General features: G+C 40.4%; 1 protein-coding gene across 5 annotated transcripts in view; it reads left to right on the top strand.

The window, feature by feature from the left end:
* Positions 1–24031, top strand: part of ADAMTS17 (ADAM metallopeptidase with thrombospondin type 1 motif 17) — a 165046-nt gene that overhangs the window by 112594 nt on the left and 28421 nt on the right. For all 5 annotated transcript variants that reach the window (XM_015292261.4, XM_015292260.4, XM_040706475.2 and 2 more), the window contains 4 exons: positions 4123–4203; positions 9387–9544; positions 13261–13420; positions 15396–15531. In XM_015292261.4, the coding sequence (XP_015147747.2) occupies positions 4123–4203; positions 9387–9544; positions 13261–13420; positions 15396–15531 (535 nt within the window). The remainder of the gene's footprint in view (positions 1–4122; positions 4204–9386; positions 9545–13260; positions 13421–15395; positions 15532–24031) is intronic.

Genomic DNA, 24031 nt, shown 5'->3' with positions numbered 1-24031 from the left:
TCCACTGCGAAAACTACCACTCAGTAAAATGTGCAAGGTGAGAAGAGCAGTGGAAACTAAAATGCCCGGGTGGTACTCATCCCTAAAATATTAGGGAAGCTCTGCTGACCATGACCAGTAGGTAGACAGGGCAGTTTAATTTCCTTAGCTTCTACCCTGAGATGTTTAAGTACTTTCATGATATCTGACAATGGGCAGAGAACAGTTGGCTTTCTCATACATAGTCATCACATGCGTACAGGGATAAGATATGAAGGTACAATGCCTAGAGATCAGTACTTTCAGCCATGGGATAATTTCTCCTCTACTTCAGAAGTCTGTCTTTTGGTGAGATGTCAATGGGAAACCAGTTTTGCAGTAGATCAGTGACATTCTGAAGTTCATACTAAACTTTGTCTTCATTCTGGGAATAATAACAGTGGCTAACAATGGATTTTCCTGTGTGAACTGCTTTCCTCTTGCAAATCTCTCCAGCATTTAAATGAAGATACAGTAGCCACTGTTCACATATTAATCTCCTTGATGACAAAGCCACCTCTTTGTTCTGGTGTCTCTCCTAATACGAGTTACACCATGTAATTTGTATCTAGGATTTGCTTCAATCACGGTCTTACATTCCTGAGACACTGATGTAATGCAGATTGTCCAGAAAGATTGGTGTGTGCCAAAGTAACTGTTCCCAAGGTGGAATATACTGCATACAGCACTATAAATTATCAAATAATGAAGTTCTCCTGTTGTACTTTCAAAGCTTCATCTTAACAGGCTGATTTATGGGTGAAATTACTAGAAATATTGCCCAATAGTTGCCAAATCTCATCAGTCTTTAACCAATTCCTCATTTAAAGAACTTTAAGCCCAACCTTGCAAACTCTGGCATTGCAGACAATTATCCTAACAGATCTTTGAGACTCCTTGACTCTAAGCCAACTCTTGAGATTTTTTTGTCTTATTAGCTAACACTTGATAATCTTTCTGGCAATCTGCAGTGATAGTTTGCTTATTAAAACGTGCCTCGAAAACAATAGAGTTGTTTTCTGGTGCAGTTATCTCAAAGACCTGGGTTATTATGTGACCAGCAGTGTCACTATAGCTCTGATTTCCAGACTGGAACAGTGGAAATGATCTGAACTTGTAGCTGGGACAAATTTGCATGGATGGTGTATAGTATGTTTGCAATAAGGTTTGACCCCTAACTCACAATATTACTGGAAGTAATGACTGTGAGTGTCAAGATTCTTCTTTTGGTACATGCCCAAGAATTCTGTTTCATTTCTATAAGAGCTCGACAGATTCATACAACTGCAAATTGGTTCACGTTTCACTAAAGAGAAAGTAAGGGTTGGCAGTCAGGTTTCTGCCACATGATCTCAGTGAGTTAACACAGTATGTTTCTTCTTATTCAGGAGCTGTTGAATACAACCCCCCAAAGCCATCAGTCAGGACAAGAAATTACATGAAGAGAAAAATCTGGTGTAAGACCAAACTAAACAGTTTCCAGAACTAATACCCTATTAATAGCTTACACTCCACTATTTACCATTGTAAAAAGTAACATAAAAGTCAGCTTTTTCACGTGGTGTTTCTCTCATGACACAGCGATGAAATGAGAGTGTATTTATGGCACTAGCTGAGCTTCAAGCACGGCTCCACAGCTCGCTCACCTCTAAAGCAGTGACACTTCTGGCTTTGCCAGGTCAGGGGACAGACCCAGAGTTCACTGAAGTCAGTGGCAGGCTTTCCACTATGTTTTGTGTAACTTTGCATTTAGCCCTTGCAAAATTTGGCTCTAGGCATTCATATCTGGAAAACAATTTAAAATATAAGTAAATAGTACCCTTGTAGGTACATTACATTACCTGAAACTTGGGCATGTTCCAAACTGGCTTCCTAACAGGGGTGTTCAGATGTGTCATAGGGCCTATTTTCCTGTGATATACTGTTATGAATCATGTCTTTGCTGTGTGCTCATGTCTGGTGGTAATTCTCGATCGGGTTTATATGCAGATGCATGGGGAGCAGTGAGGATGTTTGATTTCTGGAACACTCTGTTTTGACTGTAATTTGGTATCTCAGCTGATGAAAAAACAACTCCTGGAAATAACTAGAGTAAAATCCAACATCTGTTTGCTTTGATTTTATAACAGATTTCCATATTGTATTTAAGAGCTCACCCTGGAAGTTGATTGTTCCCAGTGAAGCCTACTCTGTAATCACAGATGGGAAGCCACTGCTTTGACCTCTCTGACCAGATATGTTTTGCAGCTCTGCTGTCCCTCTTCCTATTTTTCCTGCGAGGGCTGACTGCTGCTGAGATATCCTGAGTAAGAGAGAAGTAAGGAGGAAAAAGTGCAAAAAAGACTGAACTGAAGGGTCAAATAATGTGTGATTCACATAAAACAATCGGGGAAAGAGGAACTGAATCTAGCCCAAATCATCTGTCCATCCAATAACCCTCAAAATCCGTGGCCTTATTGATACGACAACAAAGAGGCTGGACATTCTGCTTGTTCAGAGAGAGAGAAACAAATCTGCAGTCTGAGATCTAAAATCCTCATCTACTTCGCTCCATATCATTGTGGCAAGAGAATGACTTAGTCCTGAGATGCATGAGGTTGTCAACATCCTTCTTTAAGGCTTCTCATATCAGTGCAGGAGAAGCATGGCCTTTCAACTGCACTTGTCCCTAAAATAGCTTCCCAAAAGCTGCTACTAGAGGAGCCACTTCTCCAACCTATTACTTAGCCAGCACTGATTTCCATAAAGGCAGGGCTGACACAGGAGAGCTTCGTAGGTTCATACAGGCCTTTATAAAGCCAAGAAAAAAAAAAAAGGAGGTGAAGGGGGTGAGGGGAGATAAGACGACATGCAGAATAAGCTGCTTAACATCTAAAAGAAAAGGAGAGCAATAATCCAAAAGATGTGCCAAGTAATACATTGCAGTGTCAACTGGGTGGCCAATTAGAAAGAATAAAGTCATGGTTGTGATGAGATTAGTGTCATTTACAGGGATCTGATTCAGAGTCCAATGAAGCCAGTGGAAAATCTCTCCATGACTCCCAGGCCATTGAAATGGGCTCTAATGTTCCTCAGCTTTTTAGTTTAAAGGCACCACTTCTACCCCATGGAACAAGTACGTAACTCCACATGACTTTGTGGTGGGTGAAAATAAGCTATGTTTCTTTCTAGCTCCTTATTATTTTTACTGTTATTCTGTTAGTGAAAAGTAGTATAATTACGTCATATTGCTGGTTGATGAATGAAGCATGAAGAGGCCAAGAGTTTCAGAAAGATAAAAGCCAAGAGAATTCCATAAAAATATGATGGGGTGCTGTAAAAACTTCCCTACCATGTCAGATGGTCTAATTTGGCATGTGCTTCTTCTGGCAGCATTTAGAGGTGGTCACTCCTTGACAAACTTTCAGCTCTGGTGTTGCATTAAATCTGAGTTGTGGAATTCTGTTTAGCAGCCCAGTACAAGGAGCCCATTAACCATTATATCCTCCAGAACATTTTCATAAAGCTAATGTGCAAGTGAAAACAAATTTCTTTTTCCCCAGTTGTCCCACTAATTCCTTCTATTTAGTTTTAGCATCATCCAGATGTTTTATGAAACAGGGTTCTCTCAGATACTGATCGTAGCCTTGAGTAGGGTTTTTCCTGTTGGTTTTTGTTGTTATTTTTAAGAGGAGACAGCAGGAGCATCTATCAGAAACTTCATTTCACATTACAGCTATCTGGTTTGTGATGTGGAGTGTTGTTTCTGACAGTGTCAGTTTCCATCAGCTCTGTAACAGTCTTCATGCATCCCTGTCAGTACCGCAGGAGAGCCAGAGAGATTCAGGGAGTGCAAACATAATTAGGCTCAAGCACAAGCCTTAAGTTGCAATTAAGCATCATATGTGCATTTCTATCCCTCTTCTCAGGACAAAATGATTAATTATAGCCATGCAAGTCACAGCAGTGAAACTTGGCTGCCAAAGCAGGGATCTCATTTGAAGTGTTCCCCACCCATTCCCTAGCTTGGGCAGGAGTTGATTTTTTCATGGTGAGATACTGAACGATTGATGCTTCTGACTGTCTGTGGGGTGTTCTCATCCTTCTGCCTTTTTCTTGCTGTAGGTTACATCGAAGCAGCTGTGATCCCTGCAGGTGCCCGACGGATCAGAGTGGTTGAGGACAAACCTGCTCACAGTTTTCTGGGTAAAAAGACCATTAAAATGTTTTGATTCAAAACTCAGCTTTGTTCTCTGTTAAAATGACCATTCTCTTGGTCATTTTCTCTTGGTTAACAATATATTGAAACATCCTTTTCACACTCAGAGCTGTATGACCATACTTAAGTAGGGGGTTTCTGCTGTCTCTTAAATTCTTTATACTGTGGAGCTATGTTTGGAATTTTCTTTTATCCTTTTCCCACACCTCCTCCTATGTTCAGTGGATTTTTGCATTTTATACATACCTGCATTGTCAAACCTCAGCTCTTCTTGATTTTGATGAGCTCATTACCAAAGCCTATCAAACAGTGTTTCAGTGGTTCCACAGCCTGATGTTCTTGTTTCAGTGGTTGGAACAGATGCACGTTCCAGCTGTCGCTTAGCCTGGAAAGTATTAAGTACTGTTTCTCTTGTGCATGTTCTGGTTCTCTCAAAGTGAGCTTCTCAGAGTGGAGACACTGTGAGGTTTTAGGGTAGAGAAGTATTCTGAAAGATGGAATTCCTTCCAGGGATAGATCAGTGCTGTTATTAGAAAATCTGACAGAATCACAGAGCTTGTTGCCCTCCCATTTTACAAATGGGGAAGTTTGCTCATGGCTATGTTGGAGTCAGCAGCAAAGCTCATACTAGGACCCTTTGTTTCTGATTTCCATGTATTTTGCTTATAATCCTCTCTGTTGCAGCCAAGAGATGTCAAAATCCAGTAGCAGGATATTGGAAGCTGCTAAAAAACATATTACGTACTGATTGTATTTTAGGATTTCAGATCTAGTGCTGCTGGTTCTCTGTCATGAGATGCCATCAAAGCTGACAAAATCACTGGGAAAAATGCTTTTATTTGCTTTCATTCAGATTCAGAGGAAAGAAAGAGGACAAATCATGTCATTCAACTGCCCTTGGGTCAAAATATTGGCATTTGTACTACTTGTTGGTAGGAAGCATATATTCCTGCTGCTAATATTTCTACTAATGCTGCAGCCAGCTTGCTGGAAGAGGATTACGCCTACACGTAAGATGTTTGACATAGCAAAGCACTGGTGGAACAATGAGTGCCAGTGTTTCCTTGGGCTTTGAAAATACTCTGTCTTCTGGAAGCCAACCTTTTTGTTTGTCTTTGTGGGATTTATGCAGGTTGTCAGAGGTTTGGGCTTTGGCAGATAACTGCAACGCTGAGAACCTTATGTGGAGCTAGCCCTTTGTTGTGACCACATAACCTTGACTTAAGCAGGTATTTCTCCATCAGATGGTGAAGATTAGGATTGTATATATTTGAGAGGGAAACTTCGCCCCGTGTGCGTCCTATAAAGACAGATAAAAGTTCTACAGTTCTTAGACCAAGAATTGAATCAAATAAATCGTAATCTGATCATTTTAAAGCTTCTGAATACTTTCTGCTTTTTGGTTCTCAGTCAGGAGAACCAATCTGAGCTTTTCTGAGTTTTATCTGGAACACTGGACAGAAAGAAAAGATACCCAATGTCTTGCTAACCTCAGCTGAAGAGTAGTAGCAGCAGGAGTGTTCCAAAAAAGATGACCAGGGAAACGAAGTTCCAGTCACTTTGATAGCCTAGTAATGAATAGTAAATCCAGGTTTGAGCATGGAATGATTTTCTATTTTGATTATGCTGTCAATATTGAGCCTAATCAGACCCTATTTCAACTCAGAATGGGGTACAGTGCTCTGGAATTGAGCCTAGCATAATTTGGAATCATTATTCCATGTGCTGGGAGCAGTGCCTGAAGAATTTCCCTCCACCTACAGGCAACCCACGCTGGCTGGCTTGGCTGGCTGTAATGCTTAGAAACCACCTTGAACAGGAAATGCCTCAGCAGTGTGTGTCCACAGACTGGGAAGCAAGCTGGAGGGACCCAAGGTGGAAATAAAGATCTGACAAGATGCCAGGTTTAGAAATAGATTGGTCAGTTCTTGTCTTTGATCCAAAAAGTAAAAAGTTATGGATTGTTGCTGGGGTTCTTTTTCTCTCATGCTCTTCGATGGTACAGCTTTAGAGCCAGGAAACAGCTTAGAGATGTACGAGTGAATGCTTGCTACCACCTAAATACACCCACAATGAGGAGAAAGAGCTGTGCTTTGCAGCCCTAGTTGAGGCATGGAGTCCCAGGAGAACTACAAATATTCAGTAAGAGAAAAGGTTGTATTCAGCACAGTGCATTAGTATCTAGGTAGAGGCAGGCTTGCAGTGGTTGTTTGTGACAACAGCCAATGGAGAAATAGCAGTACTCTGAGTCTGAGAGACATGGGATTTCTATAGCTGAATTGATACTTACTGATGGAGCACCTGCATGGAGTGAATACAGACAGAAGTGATCACACTGGCTCAGATACTCTGCGCCGTCTCCGATGTAACTCCTACAATTCTCAAGTACTGTTTGGGCTGTTTCCTTCTACTCAGTGATCCGGGGAACAGTGCCTGCAACAATCAAAATCAAGCCTTTCTCAGAAGAGAGATCCACAAATACTAAACATTTTTCTTTTATATCAGCAAGCTGCCTTCCTTTGATAAGCTAGAGCCAAAGCATAGTTTGTTATTCAAGCTTTCATATGCTCTTGTGAGTGTGTGCCGTGATATTTTTACTAGTCAGCCATACTGCTGTGGAGATAGTTATATCTCATCCACAGCTTTGATTTGTCATGTTCACAGCTCCTCAAGCCCAGTGAGATGGCTGCTTTGATCAGCCTGGAAGCCAGTAGGCTTTGGCAGAGGAAAACAATCCTTCTGTGGAATTCTGTCTGAAGTTTGCAGAATGCACTTTGTAGATTGGAGAGCAAAGCAGGATGGAAGTGAGCTGCATTTGTACAGTTGTATTGCCATAGCAATACAAGCACCAGGACATCATCATACTCATTTCTTAGCCTGCAGAGCAGGGGTCTGTGTGTGTGCTGCTTGTTGGGAAGGGACCATGGATAGTATTGGTCCTTGCTAGGAGTTGTTTGGGAGAAATCAAGCTGACCTGGCTACACAGTATGACAGAGATCATTTTAATAGGACAGATGACAATGCTGAGGTGCCTGGGAGACATGTATGTGTGCCATAGTTGGAACAGCATGAAGAAGCTGGAATGGTTCCCCTTTCTGAAGTCACTTGAGGTGTCTGCTCATACTTTTGGTAGCCTCTCTGGGTCTGTGGTGCCAGGCACTTGTGCTGTTGAGACAAGGAAAACAGTCTTCAGGAAGTCCCCTACAGGGGAAACTAACAGAGATTTCTATCATCTTAAACGTCATTTGAGGAAGGCCCCTCATGTCTTAAGGGAGTCTTCATTGTCGGATCTATATAAAAGATGTTAGAAAAGGCCAACTAGAATAAAAGGAAGGTCTTTGTAGAATGCTCCAGTATCATTACTGACACTCCCCACAGTAGATTAGACCGAATTGATAATTCAGGTGTGTTGTGCCTTGGACAGGAAGTCAAATTCCTCATTGTCTAAGCATAATAGTGAATTATGTGTAGCCTATGAGCAACTGGAAGGATTTGCTGGCTTTAGGAACTTGATCCAAAGGAATGACGGTGGGAGATTTTCCTATTGCCATTTGAAAAGGCTTTAAATCAGCTCCTCTTACCTCCTGACAATATACTCAGTAAAATGAAAGCCAAAGTTGTATGTTTTACTGGAAGAAAATAGGCTTGAAATGCTGGAGATTAAGGAAACACCATTTTAAAGGCTTAGCCATAGGACACAGTTAACCTTCAACTAAGGAAGCCCAGTAACTGAAAAACACACTGACTATTCTATCTGGTGTCACAGCAAATTCGATCATAGTATGCTGATTTTCACAAAGGGCACTGAGACTTCCTCTCTGTTGCAGAATGGCCTGCCAGTTTTCTCTTCTCTCAGTGCATCACACAGATATCTGAATAACCCTGCTTCCTGTTATCTGCTGTAACGTAGATAACACAGAAAATCCCTAAATGAACTTGCATGGGCAACTCACAGTAAGATTATGTCCATATGGCTGGAGTTCCTTTGAGTGCTTAGAGAATGTCAGTGTTGCTGATGCAGTAGGTTGTTCTGGAAGAAAGGACACAATACTGCAAGTACCTTTTCTTTTTGATATTCATCTTACAGGGCTTCCTTTGTTGTCCTTACTGATGCGCGGAGGCACTTCTTCTCTCACGTCTAGCAATTTGACCTGTATGTCCAAATTTATGGCACTGTCCATTTTTCAAAGATTAAAATCTAAATTGTGAGATTTGAGAAAAACATGTAAATGCGTGTTATTTTTCAATATACAAGGTAGACTAGCCATGTTCATTTTATGTATATGTGTGTGTGCTTAATATGTAATCTTTTGACTAATAATGAGATTATTCCAGCAAGACTTAGGTCTCTAAGTAATTTTTCTTTAATTATGCTGTCTGTTCCCAATTTGTATTCTGCTTAGCTTGGGCAAGGAAAAAGGCTCAGTAAGTTTTGCACTTTCCTAGTCATTTCTGCTTTGCAGTTCTTGCTGGTTAATACAGTGCTGTAGTATTTTAGTCATCTTTTAAAACCAAATTAAATCTTCACTGAAAATCTAAGAAAAGCATCTCACTTGTGTGAGCTTTCCTTTGTCAAGGACTGTGTATGTAACCAAATTCAACAACATGCCATGAATATGTGTGTCTCCTGAAACAGATCAAATAGTGGAAGAGTTGTACGGTTTAGTTCTAAATTACCAATTTTTTTTTTCTAAGGATAGGGGCTAATTATCCTTTCTTAATTTTCCTTTGTAAACTGCTGCTGCACACTTTTTCCCCCCTCACTTCAAATTTTCTCGCGGTGGAATGGCACAGAGAATGCCTTGAAGTTTTGAAGATGGATAACTTTGCTTCTTTGGAAAGCAGAAACTAAAACTTTTAAGTAGTAAAACCATAGCAATACCAGTTTATATAACGTTATTGTTACCTAATGGCAATATTAATGTATTTAGAAGTGCCTTCTTCAACTGAAATACAGAATATACTCTAGTTAGTAACCATACCATTAGCCGACTAAAAATATACTTAATTTTTTTGTTTTTAAACCAACGTGTCTTACAAAATTACAGCACCTTGCACTTAGGTGGGCTGAGAAAGAAGCTCAGTCCTCAGTCAGTATAGTCAGTCAATAGGCTATATTGTAATTATCAATTTGCTTTCATTTCATTCCCTGATATCTGATTCTTTCCAGCTTTAAAAGATTCCAGTAAGAGATCCATTAACAGCGACTGGAAAATTGAGCTTCCTGGTGAGTTTCAGATCGCAGGCACTACTGTCCGATACGTGCGAAGGGGTCTGTGGGAGAAAATCTCTGCCAAAGGACCAACTAAAATACCACTGCACTTGATGGTAACTCTATATCCTTTGTTTGTGTTTCTTAAGTGATGCAACCTAAAGGGTTTATATCCTAGCTGAAAGTTAAATTTTGATTGTTTCCTCGTTAGAGTTTCTTAGAGATATGCTGTACTGCTTCTCCTTGAACTCTTTTGCAGTATTGGAAGGTCTGGAGAAACCCAGTTCGCTACTAAAAAATAATGGAAACTCTATTCTGGAGGAACATACAGTGTCCCAGTACGCTCATCTCCAGTACAGAACATTCCTGTAACGTGTCAGACAATGTGACAGATCCTTTCTACAGACCATAGGGCCTTGGGCAACCTGGTCAAGCTGTTTTTGAAAGTTTTGCTGATGTCCTTTTGTTAACCTCACCTGTCATTTTATAAGCACTCTTATGGCTGCTGTATGAGAACATGAGTCAGAAGTCCACAGGGGTGAGAAGAGCAGGAGTGTAGTCCCAGTCCTGTTACTACTGGGTGATGGTGTGGCTTGTGGATCAGCCCCTTAATGTTTCTATCTGTAAGATAGCTGTAATAATGCCTGTCTCACATATGCTACTAGTTGAAAGTTTGCATAAGGCTTCTCAGTTTCAAGAGAAAGGTTTGCATACATAGAGTATTTTAATGTTTGCATTGTTTCCAGTGACTTTATTACCCAATTACATTTTTTCTGTGTACTGTTTCTTTTCTTCGTATCTTTCTGTCATTTGTTTAATGAATGCTGACTTCAAATGCTGCTAAATATCAGAAATCTCTTCCTGTCTTCACTGGATTTTTTTTTAATCACTAGCATTCACCCTAAAACATCTCACAGCCCAGTTTAAAAAAATATCTTATACTTGCAAGATCTTCCTAACCTCATGTAAGAAAAACGTACTGTTTGTGAAGATGCTGTGCAGGATTTATTTGCCAGCTTTAGGAAGTTTCCAGAGCATTGCTTGGTTGAGGCATATTACAGTAAAACCTTGTACTGGCTTTTTTCAAACTTCAGCATCAGTAGATGTCTATTTTTAAAGAAATACTGTTTCCCCTTTACTAAGGAGTAAGTAAACAACATAGGAAATTAGTGATTAAGAGGTTCTCTGTGAGTATCATTTTCAGGTGCAGACTTGCATTTTCAGCAGATATGAGCAGAGGAAACTTTCCTTCTTCATCTTTCCTCCTGAAATGATTAAAAAGGAGGAAAGTAAAAGTTACCAGACCATTAAAAAAAACACGTGGCTTAAAATCACTGCCAGTCATAAACAAAGCACGCGTGAAGTCTTTGCTTCAGATCAGATATTAATCTTTTCCTTGATATAGGGTAGTGGGTTTCATTCTTTCAACGCAAGAGTGGTGGGATGGTTACCACTTACCTCTAAATAGAAAACTGTTGTTCAAACAGTGGTGGAATACACTGGCCTGACAAAGAGCCAGAAGCTTCAGTCAATCCACTGTGACCTGCATTTGAAACCAATTATACACACATACACACACACCAATTATATGTGGCTATGAAATTGCATTAAATTGATTTCATATGGGCCTTTAGATTCACTAGTCTTGCTCCCATATTGAGATAATAAGGATTTCTTTTTAGGGGCTGGTTTTTAATACTTGAGGCATTTCTCCAAGTGCATTGCTGCAAGTATATTTCTTGGAGAAATTAATGTTTGTGTAGCTAGGCTTGTGCTAGATCTCTTTTTGGCAACAGAGGACAACCAGACACTCCCAAAGCATAAAGATGCTTTAGACAAGGCCGATTGATCAATTCTATAAAACAAGCTGTTTGTATCTCATGCACTTAAAGAAAGCCAGAGCAGTACTTGAGTTCGCTGCTGCTGACTGCCTGATTGTTTGGTTTGTGGAGAAAAGAAAAATGCATTTACCTGGCTTCTACCTTGGCATTCAGTTCTGGTAGTAAGGATCCCTCCAAAGCTGAGGCAAAACCATATATTTGTTCCCCATGACTTCTTAAAGGTATTTTTTGGAGTGGAGTTTTGCATAGCACAGAGCAGCTCACAAGTGCTGAGTTCGGGTTGCCTCACAGCATTCACTTGCACAGACCTCCAGGATGTCAGTGGCTGCAAACAGGACCCCTTATTTCAGCCTGTGTGGTGCTGGGGGGTTGTCACTGTTGTTAAATAGAACTTCTGACAGCTTCAGTGAAATTATTAGTACAGTAGGAGTGATTTCTGCCATTCATAATGGGAAGCAAAGATTGTTGGGATGAAATAGTATTTGCAAATTTGCTTTTTTTTAAAATTGGGCAGCTGCTCTGTTCACTTATGACAGCAGTACTTAAAATATCTTCTTCGATAAGATTCAGCTCCTGTTTCAGTAGGTGCCAAGAGCCAGTAGAATGCACCTCTCTAATGCTACTGAGATTGTAAGATAATTATTATAGGCTAATCGGAAGTCACTGCATCAGCATCAGTAGTACTTCTATCATATTTGTGTCAGTGTGATAATTCAGATTTTGTGGGCCTTATACTGCTTTTTGGGTGTCTTCAAGTGACTTCTGACTTAAGCCAGTGGAAATGGGAGCCAAATGAAGCTCAGTATATAGATCAGAACAGAACCAGACCTGTCATTTGCCTGTGGAGAAAAGTTAAGCATTTTTCTTTCCTCTGCAGTTTTTAATAGTGATTTTCAGAGTAATAATGCTAGAGACATACATCACAAGTGACTCCATGGGAAGTAATCAGCTTGCTGCTGAAAGCAGGTTTCACCTCCCTCCAGCAATGTGCAGGGGTACAAAAATATATATGCTGCCAGCAGCTGTATGATATGGCTCTTTCTTGCCGTCCGCAGGCTTCTGAGACAATAAAATCCTGCTTCTACAGCTTGTCAGCAGGAATAGTCTCCTTCAATTTAAGTGCCGCATTGCCCAGGAGGCATGTGATTATTTTTTTTTTTAGTGTTCACTGTTTTTGCTTTGAGAAGGATCAAGTTGTGCTTTCAGATGTGTTAATAAACTCTTTTGCCTTCAAACTGTGAACTGCTGCAGCCCCACTCAAATGCAACAGTAAATACTGCAGCTATAGAATCGGAGCCACAGAATGGTTGATATTGGAAGAGATAACTGGAGATTATTTCGTTCAATCCCCACTTTTCAGGCAGGATAGGATAGAGCAGGCTGCAGTGATCTGTAAACTGTACCACGTTCATCTAGAACTTTCCCATTCTGTACTAAATTCCCCAACCAGAAGCCTGAGTCTGTTCATGAGACTTAGACAACCTGGTTTCTGGAAAACAAAGATAGAACAGGTCTGATGAGTGACTTTTTAACTCTAGACACTCATTAAAATAGCTGTGTTTATATGAAATATAAATATTTATAGTTTATATGAGTATATGTAATAGTTTATGTGACTAGTTTATATGAAATATAAACAGTTATATGAAAACTGTTGCTTTAGTGCTTCCTGTTGTCTTACTATTTCTCTTTAGGTGGTGGCTTGCTGATCACATTTGAGTCTTACACTGAAGTAATAATTTTGAGCCAAATTTCAGGTTCGGATATCTAAATATAAATCATGAGCAGTTCGTGCATCTCAGGGATGCCCCATATTGCAAACGCTACTGAAATTTCAGGTTCTTAGATAAAGATTTGCTTGCCTTTTATGAAGTACTTAATATTACAGAAGTGTTGACCTGAGACAGCATTTCTAGCATTATTGTCCCCACATTCTGGTGACCTTCCCAGCTCACAGTGTTGTAATAGTCTTTCTTTTCCTGCTGAACCAGGTGCTGTTATTTCATGACCAGAATTACGGAATTCATTATGAATACACCATTCCTGTAAACTATACTGCTGAAAACAGAAGTGAGCCAGAAAAGCAACAGGATTCATTGTACATCTGGACACACAGTGGATGGGAAGGGTGTAGTGTGCAATGTGGAGGAGGTAAGGCCGTAAGGAAGCGTGGTGGGACTCGTGCAGTGTTTGCAGACATCAGCCATTAGGTGCCTGCAGAAGGCAGTGTTGCCAAAGCATGAAGAAAGCTGGCCATGGTAATGTATATTACCATAATGAACTCAAATGAGAGCTCATTTTCACCAGCTCTTGCAGCTCTCATCCCCATCCCCGCAGTTAATTTTCACCCAGCATTTTGGCAAGGATGCTGCTTTGTCGGCTTGCTACTCTAGGCTGGAACTGCACCTGGGTTAGTGCTCCATGGATGGCTTAAGGCGCTGTGTGCAGCCTCATATCTCAAATCTCTGTCACATTCTTGGAGTAGAGTTTTCACAGGTGTTCAGGCGTGTTCACTTAAAGACACTTCCTTCCCCAAAGATGAGACAGGAGCAGTGTGGCTGTGACGACGCTTGGAGATTGTGTTAGATCCTCTGAACATGCAGTGGACTTTCTGGGGGTACATTTGCACATTGCAAATCACACTTTTCAGATGATCCTTGAAAGAGTTTTACTGAAACCCTGGGGGAACTTGATGCCTGTGAGGCCAGAGACTGGTTTGTCAGTCACTGTCCATTGAATTTTCAGTGCTGGAAGAAGTAGTGTTTTCCCAGAGGAAAAGGGATTTTTTTTCCATGCACTCTAGCCAGCTTTCCTTTACAAGTAGACTCAGTTATTTATTGTATTTTACACAAAATACATGTGTACAATACACACACACAGGAAGAGAGTGCTCATCTTCACATTTGCAAGTTCACTGCCCTGAAATCATGAATTTCCTTCTGCAGACACTTTTGCTCACCTTTTAAAACAATTTCTTAGAACCATTAAGCACTCACATGAATGACTAGGAAACTGTATGAGGCTTTTTTCATTTGTGTTATAAACGTTCTGCATACATGGATCAAATCAGTACCTGGCAACATGGCTCCCACTAGTAGTAGCAGCTTGAATGGCAGTTGATCTCAGATGCTTCTACTGCTTACCCTAGGTGAGAAGGGCCTCTTCCCTTCAGACTTTCTGCAGTTTGAGCCTGAACTGCATTGGTCAGTTCAGCCATCGACAACTTCTATATAAACTGTACAAATTTTGTGTTAACAGAATTTGAGTTATTTTTAATTATCTGCTGTAAATGAACAAACTCAATTTGTTGTGAACTCAGAGTTACAAGGAGGGAAGTTGAGAAACCAAAATGCAGTAAGGCATAGTCACATAGCGCAGGGATGACGTTTTCATTGTCATGTCTGGTTGCTGTCATGCTGCCTCATGACAGAGCTTTCTTGTCACGCAGTGGAAAGCTGATCCAGTGTCATACTTGTACTATCTCAGTGAAAGTGCTGATGCATGAGAAATAGTTTATGTGAGAAAAGCTGACTACTCCTAAGGTGTCTCTTAGTAGCAGGATTTTTCAGGTGTAATGTCTGGAAGACAGGAAGATCAGAAATAATTCATTTTGGTGAGTTAATTTTACCTCTTTGTGAAATACAAACGCCCAGGTTATCACTCTTGAAGTCTGTTTACTCCTTTTCAGCCTAACTTTTTGTGTGCAGGGAGCAGCAAGATAGAACTGTCCTGTCATTATCAGTCACTGAGGGGCAGATGATTGTGTGACTCCAGTTTTCTTAGCTGGAGCATCTGCCCTAGGTAATTACAGGACACTGTAATATGTGAAGGATGAACCAGAAATGAAAGCAAGTGGTTTTCAGTATTGTTTTCCCATTGAACACTAGAAAGATCAAGTCTAGTTTCTAGTCAATTTTATAAGAGACTTGTGTGTTTTCTTGGGGAAAAAAAGTACTGTACAATGGTAAGACAGAACTGGAAGATAAGACTGCTTACAGGGTTTGTATGTCTGTATAGACTGCATATTGTAAAGACAGTAGGGAAACCTAGTTAATGAGTTGACACAGTTTTGTTCTTAGCCACCATCTCCCATGTTTTTCAGCATAGTATTTTATTTGACTTGCAGGTGAACGGAAAACAATTGTGTCCTGTACTCGAATTATTAACAAGACCATGACAGTGGTGAATGACAGTGACTGCCAACGAGTGAATCGCCCTGAGCCCCAGGTCAGGAAATGTAACACACACCCCTGCCAGTCACGGTAAGGAGTTAAAAATAATAAAAACCAATATCCTTTTTCTTCACAAATGACACATTTCCACAGTCTCCATCTGGTGAACATGGTGAAAATGTCTAAAAGCATTGGGACGCATTGTTAGCCACAGCAACCAGCTGTAATGTTCATTTCCTTTTGTTGAGCAGATCAGATTTTTATTACCTCAGAGTCCATTTAATGTGTGGCCAGTAAGTCCAGATTCCATGCAACTGCCTGCGTGCATTGTTTGAGGATGACTTTCTTTTCTTTTCCTTTCCTTTTGGATGTCTCCTGGGAAATAGTGCAGCTTGCAGTATGAAGCCAGATGAGATAGCAGTGACTGCATATTTAACTTCTGTTTTGTTTTAAACCATCACAGAGTAGAGTCTGATTAATTGTCACGCAGTGCTACAAAAAAAACTTCTGAACAACCCACAACCTTTAAGCTACTATAGCTTGCCTGCTCCCTTGCATGTCTGATCTGTATTAGCAGAGGAGTTCAGACTGAGATTCTCCAGGCAAGAAGCATCTCTTCTTGGTGTTAAATTTGTACAGTGTCTACCAACACCTGCATAGTTTGGAAGGCAAATCTGAATTTTGCTGAAGTCAAGAAATTAAAAAGAAATACATTTTACATGCTTTCCTTGCAATGGATGGTTTTCTGCGTCAGTAGTAGTAATTAAACTTTAATAGTAGGAAGTTCTAAAAATAATAAAAAGCACTGTTTTTTCATTTGGCAAGCACTTTTAGCCAAGTTAGTTTTGCAATGCTTAGTGTTGTGGACTAAAGTGGACCATCCACTTTGGATAGCAGTTAGAACACAAAATAAACTTAGAACAAAGTTCATGAATATCTACAAAGGCCTGTTGAAAGGAATTTGCTATCTGTTGCATCTTGTATAATCAGAGAAGCCAGGGGAATGTACCTACAAAGTTCATCCTGCTGGGAGGAACGATAGGGGAAATGAGAAGCAACACATTTCCCTCTAATTGGACCTGCATTCTGATTAAAGTGCCCTGAAGCAGGAAAATCTAGTGTTAGGTAATCCATCAATAAGACGTTGTTTCAGGTTTCATTTTGTTTCTGCACCTATTACAGCTGCTCAATATTGTGGCCAAAATGCTTTCAGTGGTACTGAAAGGAATAATGAGATACTGTGTATGCTTCTAGGTATTTAAGGAGAGCCAAACTCCCAGTAGCTTGAGGGAAACAACTGTCATTTCTGTGAGAAAGTTTCCTAAATTCAGTGATGCTGGGATTTCTATCATGTCATTTTCTCTGAAAGACTGAAACAAGGATCATCTGCTTGTGTTTCTGTCTTGGCACAAAGGATTTCTTCTAGGCTTTTTAAAAATACGTTGGGAAGAGAGTGGAGTGAATCAGTGAGGTCATATGGAGGGGCTCCTGGTGTTAGAGGTGTAAAAAAACGCTTGGGAAGAAGCTAAAAGCTTTTGCCACTATTAGCTGAGCACCACATAAAGAGGTCTTGCCCACCAGGTCCTTTAGAACCTTAAGACCCACAGTGCTGTTTCTTAGTGCAATCTGCATGGTTCTGAGCTCTTGGTGAAGTCTGCTCTTCAGTGCATACCTACTCCATGATATTGCTGCCTGTTCAGGGCAGAGACACAGTGAAGTAAAATAACACACAACCTCCTGAGAAAGGACCAAACCAGTTACTGTATCCAAATTGTATTCTTTTGTGGCTTCAGGTCCAGCCCTTGATATTGTTCCAAGGTATCTCCTGTACAGAGCTATCAGGCAACTTACAGCCACAGTTTAGCACAGCTCTCCTCAGGAATAATTAGCTCCAGCAAGGTGACATACTGTTGTTGGAGTAGTGACGGTCAATACCAAATGTCTTTAGTGCCCAAAATGGCCACAAAATCCTTGCCGATGATCTGACAGACCACACTCCCTCACTCTCTCTGTGTAGACCACACTTTCACACATAACATGCTTTTGACTGGAAACATTTTCAAGAAGCACATTCTCTGTGCCTCTGTAGAATTTAAATTTCCATTTGCGTTTGCCCACCCAGATATTAGAAATGCATGCTTAGCATATTCTCTGACCAAGAACATCTTAAAGAAACCATTCTCTTTCACCATGTCAATGCTTTTTTTTTTTCTTCTTCTTAATAAACCCTGAATTTGTTTTAGGGTTTCAAGTAAAATTGCTGTAGCATGTTGTTACAATAAGGTCCTTTCCCATTTCCACTCAGACCTAAGCCCTTTACCTGAGCAGAAGAAAGAATAAAGCTTTCCTTTCAGCAGTAGGTCTGCTCTGTTTTGTGCATTTTTCTATACGTTTACGCTTTTACTCAAAATGTAAGGAATCATCTTACAGGGAATTTGTCTCTAGGGAAAGGTGTAATGGGCAGAACTCAGGACACAGTCACTGGACCCTGAGTCTCTGTTTCATTTTTGGGTATGCTGTGTGACTTCAATTTATTATCCCACACTCTTTGCGTCTTCTCTTAATTCACTTATAATGTGGTCTGCAAACTCCTTGGGATGGAGTGAGATCATGTGATACAAATGGAGGAGACAGAGAGGGCTATTGATGTTGAGATTGTAATAAAAATAAAAAATAACCTACGTTATATATAAAATGATCTGGAGAGGAAAAAAAAGTGTATGATATTAATAACAGTGTATTTCTTCCAGCGTGATCTCAAAGTGCTTTGCAAATTATACATCCCTTTGAACTTCAGCCACCTCTTGGGAGAGCCAAATAATGTGGGGTAGGGGACAGTAGTTTCATGAGGCCAAGGAGATCAGATCACTGCAACTGCAACATAGCATCTGAAAAAAACAAAGCAGACTGAAAAAAAGGATTGGATATACTGACATGTTTTAAAATCAAATTTCAGGGAACAGAATTTTCTTAAGAGTTTTGTTGAAACTGGCAAAAAAAAAAAGAATCTTTCATTCTTTATTATTGTTACTCTTTCACCTTTTAAAAAAAATGCCTCTTTTTCTTCTTATTTTATTTTTTATGTTCCTTGACCCTCTTTTTCCATTAAATTCTTTACAGCTTCCTTTCCTGTCCCAACTGCACCCTATTAGCACCTCTTTATTCTAATCCTTTGCCTAGCTCTTTAGATATTTTTTTACAAAACCCTGCTGTAACCAGATGGAATCTGGATTCTTGCATGCGGTGTGTATGGGTTGCTTCCAGCACACTGAACACCAACCCAAATATATAGGCAAACCCAGCACTCATGTTGGCACAAGATTTAGAAATCACAGATCACATCAGCTGTTATTACTGAAAACATAGGTCGGCCAGTGGCCACACACTTCAGCATGCATGGTTGGGTTTATGGATATGAAAATGCTCCCCCTCTAAAGCAGAAAAAGAACCAAAAACATGTGAAATTCCCCAACTATTAGACTTGCTGTGGTCTGTATGCAAACACTGTTAATTTTCCTTGTCTTTGCTGTAACAGATTTTAATAGAGGTTGAGTCCTTCTGGGGACCTGCTTGAATATGTGCTGTTCCTACACAGATGCTTAACAGCAGCATGAACAGCCAGAAATCCCTGCCTTCATCCACAGAAAACCATAGGAGATCTGAGCCCTTATTTTCACTGTTCAGGACTTGAAAGCATCTCTGAGTCCAAGAGTTAGTTTTCTACTACTAGAGGCATGTTACATACTAGTTTCATAAAACAATTTTGCTCTGCAGTCTACTTCCCTTGCTGGAAGATTCTTCTGTGACCTTGCTGTTCGTGTGGGTCAAGATCTTTTATTTCCAATCTTCATTGTCCTTTTTCAGCTATTTGTTCTTGCATCAAGTCTGTTTATTTGCCTATATAGTACTCTCCCTCACTAGCTCTTTATGTTTAATACCATATGATTCTGCAAACCAGTTTATCTTCTATCATTTTGCTGGGCTAAATCCATAAATTCTCTCTAACTTCATTTTGGATGAGAGACTGTCCATGGATTCTTACGTCCCTTTGTCTCCTTGGTCATGTTCTGCACTCAGGCCATAATTTAAATTATTTAACTGCATCATGGGAGTACATAGGTGACCAGAACTGTGTGGAAAATCCAGGCTCAGTTGGATCTAACCCTTACACAGTTGCATTCATACTTTTGTATCTTCATTGTCAGTAACAATGTTGATGTATTATTTGCTTTTTTTCATGGTTACATCACATTTATGGTTTAGAGTCATTCTGGATGTTTTTGCCATTATTTGTTTCAACATATAAATCTTTCTTTAGCATAACATGCTTGTTATTAGCCCCTAAGTATACAACCTTGCAAGGTATGCTATTTTCAACCTATCTGTTTTATTGCAGTACTGAAGTTTGTTCAGTTTATCTTCTATGATATCCTCTTTTTCCACAACATTGACAATGCTTCTAGACTTTGAACTGTCAGCAGTGTATTTCACCAGTTCTTCAGCAGTTCTGTGCCAAAGTCATCAAAAGTAAGACACTGCTTTCAGGAAGTCCACTGGTAATTGATCTGAGTTCCCTTCGTACCTGATACTTCCTTTACAGCATTGCACTGTGGCTGACTGTCCTACCAATCACATTGATATACGTGTTTTCCAGCATGTGGACAGTTTCTCCACCTTGCTTAAGCATTTCCAGTACAGCAGAAGGAGTTCTTTACTGATAACCAAATCAATTAAATCTACCATGTTTCCACTGTCTGGAAAAGCAGTTACTTTAATCAAAGAAATACACCCACTTAGTTTAGCCTGGTCTGCCTAGAGGAAGCCTGTGTTGCATTTTTCCTATTTTCCATTTACCACCATATCCTTGATTGTTGTTTCCCTCCAAATCTGTTCTAAAAGCTGGCACGCTGCTGAGGTCAGGCCTGTGGTTATACAAATCGCTTCTTTCTTTCGTTCTTTCTTTCTTCTAGTCCCCTTTCACTTTTCCATCTGCAGGCAGGAATCCAATACTATGCTGTCCAAAGGCTCATGCACCGCAGTGGTTCCTGCTGCATATAAAATGAAGCCAGTTACAAGAGTCAGGCAAGGCCTCAGCTGGCTCAGCACCTTGCATGCTTGCCCAAAAGGCTAGAGACCACTCAGAGCGTGCTTTGCCATAGTGTGTAGGGCTGACAGTGCCTGCCAGTGGACCCCAGTCAGGTCCCCAGCCCAGGGATGATGATGATCACTGACAGTTACAGGGGAGATTCTTTTGGAGTAGTATGACCGGGGCTGTAGTCAGATCAGTCCTGTGTTCAGTCTAGTCTCCTCAATTCCAATCTGTTTGCACCACATTTATTTGTGTTATCATCACACATAGATGAGAAGCAGAAAAGTGTTGACTTTATTTTGCAGGGTGGAAGTCTTGCAAAAAAAAAAAAAAAACCAAAAAGAACAAACACAAAATTTGGGAGGGCTCTCTAGTGGAAAACTCCTTGAGAAAACTAACAAGTTACTCACAAGGCTGTATGGAAATTATACTGAAGTGGAGGGACATATTTGGAGTATATGTTAAGGGACAGAGCTAGAGTGGATGCTATGTATTTAATGGGTGTGTCCTTTCATCAGTGTTTTCAGGCTCTTTTGGAACCGGAACAAATCTTTATCATCCTTAAGGTCAAATGGAGTGGAGTTCAAGACCTTATCTGTGCCTTATGCTAAGAAACGTTTCCTTTTGTGTATTTTGATTTTGGTTACATGAAAAAAAAAAAACCAAAAAAACCAGCAGCTATGGGGATGGTTTCAAATCATTTTAGCCTGCTGGAAATCTGGCATAAATAGTAATGTTAGCACCCTCTGATCCAAGGAGGTACCACGTAAGAACTCATTTTGAAGCACTTCCCAAAACTGGAGTTGGGATTTCTCAAATCAGTCTAATGAATTTGCCAGGACTGTGCTGGACACGGTGCAAGACCCAGGGGCTGCAGGCTGAGCGAGCAGGCGATGCTGCGCCCTGCTGGCTGCTCTTTGGGAAACTGCCCTGGGCTCCAGCAGGGCTTTCAGATGAAGCCAAATGCTGCAGAACAGAAGGATGATACTAACTGGGTACCCTGGTGAGTAGCTGATGTGGGTAACGGATGTCCCATCACGGGCACATCTGGTTATCACCATCTACTAGAAGGAGACAAAATCGCATGCATTCTGGGTTGTATGCAGTTCATTAAGTACAGCAACAGGCAGTCAGGAGTTAATTAGCTACTGAAAGACAAAAAGATATTTCCAAGGAAATCCAGCAACTTAGCTCACTGAGGCAATTCTGGAAAAGAAGTAAGAGAAGAGGCTTGGGAATAAGCAGAGGATAAAATTAGGAGGGCTTGTTGGCTACTGGTAAATGCATTTACATCAAATAATTTAAGATGGCTGGCTGGAGCTGAAGTTTATTTGGCATTACTTTTCACATGGAGTCATGAGGCAGGTTTCTTAGCTTTGGTGTAAACACCCTGGCTGGCTTACATCACAGTTATAATGTTTGACTCAACAACGTTATGTTTGAACATTGTTTTAAAGTGTTAAATGATCTGTGCCTCTTTGGTTTGAGGCTCTTCAGGCCAAGCGTAATCTTTACCCACAGAAAGGGATTAGCAGGATGATCTAGCAAAATATTTAATTATGGGTGAAATTCACTCCTAGTGCTGCCCGTGGTAACGCTCTTCACACTGCTTATATCCTACACAGCCTGCACTGAATGGCAGGGAATGGAGCTGGGCACCAGCTGCCCCACCAAAGGCACACCAGGCATGGATCAGGACAGGGAGATCCCTCTGCCAAAGGTCTCTTAACATGCTGATATTTTGTGCCTTAGTGCAGTGAGGCAGCTGCAAACAAGGACAACTAGTCACATCGTGCCACATTGACATTTTGGAAACAGAGTGATGTGCTCCATCTGAGGGAGAGAGGAGGGAGAATCAAAGTGTTTGATTTAAAAAAAATTAAAAAACAGCTTCCTAAAGTGCACATAAATTGTAAAACAGTGTCTTCTGATCAATTTTATACTGGGAAATTTAAAAAAATAAAGCTGTCAAAATGATAATCACTGAAGAAAAAAAGAAATATGTGTGAGTGAAAGCTGGCAAGTCTGCTAGCAGAATGACTACTGTACTGGAAAATTACTGAGCACTGTTTATAAAGGCAATCAGACAGGAATGTTAGTCTTGGAGTCCTACTTTTGACATCAGCAGCTGTATTATTCTACTAGATTCCTTGTACTTTTTTCCAAAAAAAAAAACAAAAAACCCCAATGCAACAACTAGTGACTGGGTGTGGCACAACCTGCTCCCAGAAATCAAGACTCACCTGATTGTTTTGACCCCAGTATAGCAGAGATGTAGTGGAGAGTTTCAGAAGTGTGTGGAGGGAGAAAGATACAATATCAGAGTGGATGTATTCGATGGAAATCATGGGTCTACTTGTAAACAGTGCTTTCATCCGTCTATGCTTTTAAGTATGAACTTAGTTTGATAGCTGCAAGCAAAAAATATCTGCTGATCAATTTCATGAGCCTGATTCTCAGAAATCTTTTCCTGTTCTGCTTTCTGCAGTTATTCCATGTGAAATGCCTTGATGTTAGTCAGAGTTTTGCATGATTTCAGTAGAGCCACATTTTCATCCAGGTACCTCAGAAAAATAACAGCAACTTCAACATGATTTTGCATCAAAGACTGGAGCTAAAGACAACCAGTTCTAATTAAACATGGAGTTATCCCCACCAGTACAGTAACTCAACAACTTATGTTAAACCAAAAAGTTAACAACAAAGTGTTAGAGTGCTCAAATTGCACTACTTTAGATTGGTATATGTAACGAGTGCTTTTTCAAATCATCTACATATTGTTTAGTAGCAAATGTCCTCTGATACTTAATTTGGCAGTAGTGCAGGCTCTGAACTAATAGTAGTAATCAAAAACCAGGTTTACTAAAAATAGAAATATCAGTGTTATTACAGATGTATCTTTGGTCACATGCAAGCTATTACTACCAAAGCAAGGAGGTGAATTTCAGTGTAGCATGTGGGAGGGAACAGAAGTAACACAGTCCCTGTGGGGGAGTGAGCACATGTGCAAACGTGTGGTGGATGTTCAGTTAGTGGAACAGAACCAACCTGCAGGCACCAGTCTTATGCAGGGCTCAAGTCAGAAATAACCAGGTGAAATTTAATGAGCTGCAGTATTTATCCCAGAACATGCAACTGCTTTTTGTTCCGAGATCACAAATCTCTGAAAAGTGACTGTACGTCTTTTGATTGCACCTCTCCACCTCAGCCTTCAGCCATGACCCTCTTCATAGCATGTTTTCCCAAATCTTTAGCTGCAACTAGTCATTTGCAGACATTTCATCTCCCCTGGGTTCATGTACATAGTGGTGTAAACTCCTTTTTTTTTTTTTTTCCTTCAGAGGAAATGTGGGAGTCTTAGGCAAGTAGGTAGAATAGATAATTCAACATTAATGACTAATCCAGACTCTACGAAGATCAAATGATGAACTGAACCTCTTAAAGATATTTCACGTTTGCTCCAGGGGCCTGCCAGATGGTTGTTGCAAAAGCAGATGAGAA

This window comes from Gallus gallus, chromosome 10 (assembly GCF_016699485.2).
Source record: "Gallus gallus isolate bGalGal1 chromosome 10, bGalGal1.mat.broiler.GRCg7b, whole genome shotgun sequence".
Classification (NCBI taxonomy): domain Eukaryota; kingdom Metazoa; phylum Chordata; class Aves; order Galliformes; family Phasianidae; genus Gallus; species Gallus gallus.
This window is presented reverse-complemented; position numbering and strand designations above follow the sequence as displayed.